The sequence below is a fragment of the Antrostomus carolinensis genome, unplaced genomic scaffold, assembly GCF_000700745.2.
Source record: "Antrostomus carolinensis isolate BGI_N321 unplaced genomic scaffold, ASM70074v2 scaffold28056, whole genome shotgun sequence".
Lineage (NCBI taxonomy): Eukaryota > Metazoa > Chordata > Aves > Caprimulgiformes > Caprimulgidae > Antrostomus > Antrostomus carolinensis.
Window position 1 is genome coordinate 5,691 of NW_010320225.1, and position 10,036 is coordinate 15,726.

Consider the following 10,036-nt stretch of genomic DNA (forward strand, 5'->3'; position numbering starts at 1 on the left):
TTCATTGCTGTAACTTCCTATTGTGCAGCAACCTTTCAGTCCCTTTTCATTTAACAGCATTTCAGAGACCACATGTGATACATCAATACAGCTTACTATTTTAAGGGTTTACTGTGTCAGTCTTGTTATCAAACACCACAGCCAAGAACTTCTGAAGCCTTGAAATTTGTGCACTTCCTATACCAGATCAGAATGAAAAATGTCAAAATGTCAGCCTCAGTGATCAAATTTCCTCACTTGTCTGCTTGATTCATTGTCTTTCCCTGGGTTTCCTATAGCTCATTAAACAAAACAAACCCAAACCAGTCCTTTATAGAAAGAAAAAGTATGACATGATTAACTAGCTTTGCTAGTAATGCATGCAACCCACCCAGGTGTCTAGACATCTTGAAAAAGATCCTATTTAGGTGTAACAGCTGTTACTCCTCAAGCCTCTGCTGGACCTCAAATTAAGTAGGAACGGACCCTATCAATATTAGGTGGTCCTCTTCCACAGGAAACATCCAGCATGTTGCAGGACATTAAGTTACAGATTCAGTAGGTGGCACTTCACCTTTCAGAGCAACATACCACAGCCTGGGAGAAAGTTCTGCACTCCCAGAGGTACCTCCTTGGAGGAGAACAAAGAGTTTAGAGCCTCAGTTGTGGGAAACCCTCAGTATTTTTTCATAAAAGAATAAAAAAAAGAGATTAACACCTGTGTCCTGGCCAGATACCAGTTCAGGCAGGTGTTTCATTATATCCTTTATAATAATAAGTTGGAGAACATGGTTACTTACGCAGGCTTTAGACAGTAAAATTTTGCTGGGTCCTCCTAAATAATAATTAATGGCTTAACAAGAGTTTATGAGAGAGCACAATGACAGACTCGGGTAGGAATAGGCATTTATGGAACTCCTCAGGACAAACAAGGTGCTATCTAGAAGGTTATCCAGAAGCAGCATCTATTTCTTGGCCTATGTCCCCCACAAAACCATTGCACAGCAAAGCTTCCCTGGGCCATAAGCTGTTGACTGCAGAACAGTGGTACAGGATGTTAGAGGAAGATGCAATGTCATCTCAGGCAAGTGCCTGAGAAGCACAGACCCAAGCGCTCTGGTTATTGAAAGATGCAAGTCTGAGCAAAGTGAAAAACTGCAGGTTAAAGCCCTTTAACAAGGACTCTGCCTTAAGATGCTGTATTTGTATAAATGTGCTTTTATAGGAGCATGAGTGACACAGAAAGCCAAGGATGTGTGCTACTAAACCTGTGGGCATATCAGACTGCTCCCAGCTTGGAAATTTTACACAAATAGTGTAAAACAAAGGCAATCTGGAGGTATCTGATCAGCAGGTATCCATTTCCATTGAGTAAAATTTGTCACAGTTCTGAAAAAACACAAAGGTCTGTGCCCTGCTTTGTACTATTTGAGAATTTATTGCCCATCTTACTCAGGGGAAAAAAAGAAAAAGAAGATTTACAACTCAGCTAAGTTACAACGAGCCAAAGAGGCTGCCCAAGCCATGAACTGGGGGTGTTCAGTGTAAGGCTGTTCAGCAAGGCCTAAATTCAGGCCATAAGTACTTTTATAAGAGACTGTAAATCACCTTAACTTTTATACACTGTGGCAACATGTGAGCAAAGGAATGTGGCTGGTCTGTGCTAGTCCCAGAAAAGGTCCCAGATGAGGCCAGCAGATTGGGCAGCAGACGTGCGATACCAAACCTTTGAGGAAAATATTCAGGCTTGTGTTTCCCCCATGCTACGTGTGTACGTGACCAGGGGGAAGGGGCGGGAAAGCAGCAGAGAAGTGCCACAGGAACAGAATGCACAAGGGCAGCTCCAACACCCGATGGGAAGAGCACTGTGAAGCAGTAAGCAAACTGTAAAACACAAGTCAGACAAAACATCTGGCAGCTGCTTCAAATAGTTTTCTGTCTGAAGGGCAGACAAGCCTGCAATAGTTTCAAATCAAAACATGTGCAAGGACAGGATCAGTGCTCCAGTGTGTTTTGTGCAAGCAGCATTCAATGAGTTTTGTTCCCTTCAGCACTGTTTCATGTGCCAAGAAAGGTTGTGTTTTCCGTTAGGTTTTTAATTTTAATCAACTTTACTAAATAAATCACTGTGTATCTCCTTCTCCAGTCAAATGCAACTTAGTCTTTGGCATAAGATCAACAGCATTAGCTCTGCATAGGAAGCATATGGGAGAGAAGGGGACGAGCAGGCTAGAAAATGTTCTTCATAATTGTCTTACCTTACTCAGGGGAGAAGGTCTGATTGCCAAAATAAGTTCTTAAAAGTATGATGCATATCCTAATAAATTTGTACATCTCAGGCAGAGGGAAAATTCCCTTGTGCTGGTACGGGCTAAGGACTTGACAGGACTGACATGTAAGCTCCAACAGGGAAATAAATTCTTAGTTCTGCATAAAGGAGAGACTTGGCAACTGTCCTCCTCACCTCCAAGTTTTTCTGTCTTTTCATTGTCATAGCTTTGACCAAGATGCACAGCAGGCATGATCGCTTGCACAGATACGCTGTGCAGGAGTGTAACCTGCACCCAAGACAGGCTTTCCTTCTGAAAGGAATTGTGACAAGACTGCTGAGATAGTATGACATACTTCCTTACCAGCTCCTGAACTCCACTGAACACTTCCCCTCTTGCACACTTGTCTAAACTCAAATTACTTTCAAAGCCTCAGCTTCCAGGAAGAAACAAAAACTGCTCCCCTGCTTGTCTAGGGCAAAAGGATGCCAACATTCTCTGCAGAATTGCCACAGCACTTCTGTATCACCAGCAAGGCAACATCAGGCAAACTATCGAGGCCAGAAGCCTCCTATAACATGTAGGAACAGTTCCATGCACATACATGGTTAGTCAGCAACAGCAGGAAGATGAGATGCTGGCCAGGGTAACAGGGTTGGTTTTCAAGGAGGCTCTGATACCAGTAGGACTTGCAGTTTTTAATGCTATTCAAAAAGGAGTAGGACTGCCTGCCACATGCCACCTGCCACTGGCAATAGCAGGGGAAGCAGAGAGCCACTGATTCATTAGGACTTGCTAATCTGTGATATCATTTGTTGATTCCACCAGGTCCAATCCCCATCTCATGACTTCCTCCACTGTTGCCATGGCACTGTACATAAACACTGCAGACTCCAGCCCTGAGCAGCTCATTTGTTTCAAATATTCCATGCAGCTGGAACACAAGCCTGTTTGGGTGTCTGGAGCTGAGCATGAACTAATTTTTCAGTCTTCTGCACCCGCCCGAGCCTGCTGCTCTCCCAGAACCCCTCCAGCAAAGCAGAGGCAGCTTTCCTCAGAAAGGTAAGGGGAAGCTGGACTTATTCACACACAGGCAGAAAACAAGTATTTCACTGGAGTCCTTCACTATCTGCAGCAAAACAAAAGTGATTGTTATTGAATATGCTGGATATTTAGGCTTAGTATCTACAAACAGTTGTCTTCTACACATGGGAAAAAACAAACATTATTAAGACATCCAAAATTAAAAATAAGTCTTGCCCTGACTGGAGACAAAGACAAGAAACCACTTACCTTTTTTTAAGCTCTCCTCACCACCAAGCTTTAGTTGAGCCTCACACGTTGTAGTGTTTGTGTGAACTGATATGATTTGGTTTTCACACACAGCCATTTTTCCAGCACACATAGGAATGGCTCTCCCAACACTCTAATTAACCATGCTATTCTGCTGGCTAGGGATCCCTTTAGCCCTCACCATTCTATTTTGCTTTCTTCTATCCACCATCTCCCTTCCCAAGGAAAAGAACAGTCAGGTATCAACATAAAGTAGTAGGTTAGTGACTTGTTTTCATAAGAGCTTCTTTTCTGGAAGAAAAAGAAAAGTTCTTTATTGTAATCTCAGAGTGAAATTTGCAAACCTGCACAATGCATTGTTAACCTGAGCTCTGTCTATTGAATTTACTCAAATCTATTTGGGAAAAAAAAAAAAAAAACAACAAAAAATGTAGTATGGTGTAATAAGTCAGTTTTAAACCAAGTTAAATTAGGCCACTAACGCTGCTGTCTCACAGATTTCATTCAACTCCATCTGGAATAGCCATTGCAGCTCAGCAAAATCTCAGGTTACCACACCTTGTACTAAAATAGCTGCCACTTGCCCTGCACCTGTACACACCTTTTTGATGCCAGCTTTAAATTGTTACTCTTCCAAGGAGAGAAGAGGACACAACACCTCTTGCTTTACCTGTTTGGGCTGACTCTTTGTGAGTAAGCTGACCATTCATGTAGAAACTAAAGTACTCTGATCATTTCACGCAAATAAAAACCAGCATCAAGTAATATTTAATAAATTTTATTAGGTTACTGAGGATTATCTACAGTCATAAAATAGAAAGTCAGAATTTAAAACTGTACAAAGCAACATACTGGTGAAGTGAGAAGAGATGGAAACAAGGGAGCACAAAGAACATTAGAAGTAGAGAACACAGCTGCTTCCCTGGAGTTCTGGAAGACACTGGTTCAAGTTGAAGGCAACCAAGTAGGGCTCCATACACACTGAATTTTCTTGTGTCCCACCCTGTAACAGAAACTAGTACAAACCCCTACATTAAAAAAAAAATCATATAATATTAGATTAAAAAAGGGGCACATCACACCCCACCCAGTCTTGGCACCAATTCTGTGCTTTAAAAAATATACTATGCAAGTAGTTTATTTTTAAAAAGGTACCCTACAGCAGCTGTTTAAAACATGTTCTTATACATACACCACAAATATATATATTAACATTTTCAACAACTAAACTCATTTGTACCTACACAGAACTGAAGGAATAACTCAAGAGCAAAAAACCAACCACACAAACATTTTTCAAGACAAAGAAATGTGCAAAATAACCCCAGAAAGGCAGCATAGTAACCTGTGGAGAGGTTAAGAGAGCAGCTCCTGCTAGTAAAGGAGTTTCATCCTCTTTACTTGGCTACTGAGGTGAGAATCTATTTGGGATGTGCTGATTTTGCCTGAATTGCTTGTCCTGTTTATTGCAGTTCTCTCCTGCCCCTCATTCCCAGCTCTAGAGAGGTTCAGTTTCAGATCACTCCACTGGCCTCTGCTGAAGTCTCACAAGTTACATTCCACAGCAATCACCTTCTGGATTTCTCATCTGCTGATGCTACTCTGCAACCACACTGCTACCACCTTCTCTGGGACAGCTTCCCACCTCCAAGCAAGACAGAGAGAACTATTCCCGCTGCATAGTTAAGTGGATATTACACCAATGGTCTATGACAGAACAAAGCCTGGTTTGGATGACTTTAAGCAGCTTATTTAAGGAGAGAATTCCCTGGCAGAGCCATTAGAGAAACACTTTAGTATGGAAGAGGCTATACAGAAAGCAGACCTAAGATGGCAGGACCTATAGCTGTGTAACAAGTCTCAGCTCATACAGCCTGTCTCATCCTGCGGCAGGAGAAGTTTGTCCCTTCCCTGTCCCCACATCAGTAAGGAACCCCTGATCCCAGACTAAAACCTGCAGTTTTAAGTCAAGAAGAGGGCAGGTGAAGACATGGTATGACTGTTCAATCAAGTGAGTCAAACCCACTAAGAAGAGGCAGAACAGAGAATGGAGCAGGAGAACTGAGAAGGCGATGGTGATAAGAAAGCAAGATTCACTGCCTGTGAAGTAGCATTACAACATGGTGAAGAGCCCTGGCAGAGATACAGACATCAGCAACACAACCACCTTCTGCAAATTAAGTGTTCTGGTGGAAGGGTTCTTGGTTTTGGTGTTTCAGGGTTTGGGGATTTTTATTTTATTTTGTTTGTTTTTAAAAACTCAGTAATTAATTCTTCTTGGTATTCCAGGTTCTTCCCATCTTTGCTGATCACCCTGTGCCTTTCCATTCTTAGGACCTGGTTTTAGCATTTCCACTCCTAATGCCTTCCCTTCCCCCAGATTATGTTCCTCCCTGTAGCTGGTACAGAAATATCATTCACTCCTGGGCTCCACAACCCAAAGCGCGCAGTACAGCCTTTTCTCAGGAGAAGCAGGGAAGCACAGAGCTTCTGTACACGTTCCTTTTGTAAGTGTGCCAGGGAAGTGACTTCCCAAGAACAAAACACTCGGTTGTGAAACAAGGATTACTTGAGAGCTTGTCAATAAAGGTACACGGAGACTTAAGCAGTGACAGGAATACTTTGGCCAAGGAGTTCCAACAGTAGCGATGACATGAGGGTGGAGAACCAATTGCCCACTGGGTCAGCTCCAGATATTTTGCCTTGGTTCCAACTCTCTGTCCTTGAACATAAAGGTCATTGGTAGAGCAGGTAACTCTTGAGGGAGGCTGGCAGTGGCAGTGTAGGGATCTCATTCAGTCTTTCCTTGCCCAGAGCAAGCCTCACAGCTCGCCGACACAAGTCCATCAAAGGCAGTGGTTCAGCTGGGAAAAGAGACCAAGACATTAACATCCCAAGCCATGAGTTATACATTCATTTTGCTAGTTCTAGAAATCTCTCATAAAAGACTAAGCAAGAAAAGTGAATGCCTGGCATGTTTGCAGGACCCAAACCATTCAGCATTCACGTATCAGCAACTTCAGCTCATCAAATACACAGGCAGAGCATGATGTCCCTGCTGATGGCAGGGAGATTGGAACTAGAGGATCTTTAAGGTCCCTTCCAACCCAAACCATCTATGATTCTATTCTATGTCTCTGTAGAGATTATTTAAGCCATACATGTGTGTGAACAAAAAAATACTAGGATCTCCTACTGGAAGTTCTCCCTTTGCAATACCATTCATTGAAGCCAGAACACATCTTCTAGCCTGTGCCTCTTATTGCAGTATCCAAAAACCTTTGTAAAAGATTCACTGAAGTAAAAGAGTGCAGCAGTTTGATAGCATCATGGGGTATGGGTACCCAGAAAGTACCATGATTTTTTTTTCTTCTATAGTAGGATGTAACAGCTGTCAACCCCTTCGTTTGTACTACATACTTCCCATGAAAAACAAAGCCATCTGTCAAAGCTTCATGTCACTACTTGTATTCTGATATTTTTCCATTAGATTATTCCCTCCTGTATCATAAACCTGGGTAAGACAGAGGCCTTTGGCTATCATTTTTGCATCCTGTACTTACAAACACTGAACAAGATAATACTAGTTTTTCAGGAATGACATATGGGGCCCTTTGATGCTGAAGAGTCATTCACAACATACAGGGGACTAAGGTCAAAGCCAGAGTTAACACATCACAGCTGCACAGAAAATACAGATTAGTTTCTCACAGCTTCTGTTGCCAAGTGTGTCAGAGCTCACCTTTACAGTTTGCTGCTCAAGCCTAAGGGGTTTCTCCTCCCCCAAGAGAGGGCAAACACAAAGACATCCCAAATTAAGCAAATAACTGGACATCCTTCTAATAGCCTGAGGGCTCTGCATGCACCATTAGAAAGCTTCCTTTACAGACATTTTGATCTGAACACAAACACCTAAAAACATCCACAGGAATGGAAAAGTTTGGCTGAGAAGCTGCAGTTTTCAGGAACCTTGATAGATGCCAACAGCTCTAGCTTCCACTACTACAAGCCAAATTAATCTGACTTTTCATACAGCTGTTTTAAACAGTTGAGAGGCAGGAAAAAGCTTGGGTTTTCTGAGCACGGTCACGTTACTGCATTCTTTGTCAGAATTCATTCATCAAGAAGGTGGCTAAAAGTCCCTTCCTTCCAGGTTCAAAGATAACAGCTAACACTGAAAAGCTCACAGAAGAGTGTTGTCAGTAGCATCCATCAGGCTATTCCTGATTTTACTTTGGAAAAAGTAAACAGTCATACTGCTCCGTGTAGCAAACGCTTCCAATGAGAAGTGGAAAAAGCTAATTTTTATCTAATATCTGGCAAAATGTCGGTGAGAAGGAGAGTTTGTTATCTGAGGAGTGACTTGGTAACAAAGTCAGGAAACGCACAATTGAACTGGTCTGTCTCCTCCTCAAGTTCGCAGCCAGAGGTGAGCTAATGCCCTATTTCCCCCCTCTCCTTCCCCGCTATGGATCACAAGCCATTACCTGCTCCAGGGGAAGCTGCAATGGAATGCTTTTTCTAGCAGTTGTCCAGAAGTTCTCGTAGTGCTTCAAGCATTAATTATTCCTGAGGAATCATACCTCTGTAAGCACACCCCTTGCACTGATAGCTGGGTAGAGAGCAAACGGATCTGGCAGGGCAGTGCTGTTGCTTCCCAAGCCCAACTGTTTGTCACACATGTTCTGTGCCACAAGTAGAAACATGGCTGCACTCAGCTTGAGGTACTGCTGGCCTTGCCTGCTCATGACCTGCTCCAGGATCCACGCTGCCTCTTCTGCAGGGACAGGTCTCTACAGCTGGACTGCACATCTCAGCTCTGGCTCTGATACTGCCAGAGAAGCCTGTTACTGGCAGCACTTCTTTGGCACTTACCAGTGTAGCTTATTCTTAAACCACTGGGGTACAAATATGCTGTATTCAAAGTCTGTCCCAATTCCTCCTGCTCTGTATGTAGATAGCTAGGACAGAAGCATTGTCTATCCAGCATCCCAGAGGACAAGGGGCCCTGCCTTTCAAAGCCTATAGACATTAACATAACAAATACATTCCAGTTTAATGGCCTTAAAAGGAGAGGATCTTCTTCCCACAGAGATTAAGAACTTTGTCCTCATCTAGTTTGCACTGAACCCAGTCTGACAGGAGACCTGGAGACCAAAAGAGAAAGCACACACATATCTGACCTCCTTCCATTCACAAGCACTACAATCACTGGACAGTGTTGCTATTGAATGCTCAGAAGCAGTTAGAGCCAGACACCTTCTTTCTATCTGTGCCAAAATAGCATCCCGTCATGCCTGGCCTTGTGCCCACAATTCACTCCTATGCTGAGAGCACATGACAACCAAATCCAATATTGGAGGTGGCTGTTTCCTTGCTAAGCGCAGTTCTGTGCCAACAGCTCCACAGACTTGCTGGCTTTGAGGGGAGCTACAGATTTTGGCTTTGACCCTTCAGAAAAACCTGGTTACTGGAGCCGCAGCCACACTGTGAGCTGTTGTGGCAGAACAAGCTAGGGTTCCTTCTTTGGGTGAGAAAGTGCTTTGCCAAGAGCTACTTGGTTTTGCTGAGTTGAAGAGTATTTCTCAAAGCACTTGTGGATTTTGTTCCCATCCTTTTGCAAGGCTTTCCTGGTTATTCTGACAGCTCTGTTTTTCTGGTGCCCAGTGTCAGCTTTGTTGCACCTCATATCACCAGTGCCAGGGGTTTGCCGTTGCTGGCCCAGCATAAGAACATGTTCTAAGCACAAACAGAAGAGCCCAGTATGCTACAGGCTTTAGGCAGACACTGTTCTGGAATGCAGGGGAAATACTACTCTTTTCATATCAATACTGCCAAATTTATTTCACTAACAACATAAATCCAGATTTTAATCCACTTCCTTCACCTCTCTCCACTCTACCCAGAAGACTGAGTCACAGTCTGGCCCAATGGGAACTTCAAACTATGAGAGATAACAGACTTTAGCACATTCAGACAGTCAAATTTATTACTAAGCTTAGTTAGAGATTGATGTCCCTATTAGTAAAAGGCCTGGCATGCAAGTTGGGCTGGCTACAATATCCAGCCCCATGCTAAAAAGGAACACATCCTGCCCTGAAAGCAGGAGAGAAGTGAGCTGCTTGTTTTGAAAGATGAGACATCTCCATTTCCTTAGCTAGGGACAGATCTCCCCACTCTTGCCTGCAAGGGATTTTAAAAGTCCCTTCGTTAGACTTCAAGGAAGGTGATTGTCCCTCAGAGACTGTTTCTTGTAAAAAGACACCAGGATTACATTGCCCATAATACAACTGTCAGAAGGACACTCTTGCTGATACTTTGGTAGCAATATAGAAAGGGTTGTCATCTCTAGATAGACAACTGGCATCACCTTCTCCCACCGAGCCACTTCCCCAAACCCTGCTTGCTCCCTGCAGTGCCTTGGTAACAGTACGTGTGTACAGACAGACAAACTTTTTGAAATAGCCATTAAGGATTCAGAGCTGTATCCAGAA

General features: G+C 43.2%; 1 protein-coding gene across 1 annotated transcript in view; it reads right to left on the reverse strand.

The window, feature by feature from the left end:
- Positions 1-5,788: 5,788 nt before the first annotated feature.
- Positions 5,789-10,036, reverse strand: part of SPSB1 (splA/ryanodine receptor domain and SOCS box containing 1) — a 5,195-nt gene continuing 947 nt past the window's right edge. Inside the window, exon 2 of the mRNA XM_010169540.2 lies at positions 5,789-6,406. Within this exon, the coding sequence (XP_010167842.1) occupies positions 6,279-6,406 (128 nt within the window). The 3' untranslated portion in view covers positions 5,789-6,278. The remainder of the gene's footprint in view (positions 6,407-10,036) is intronic.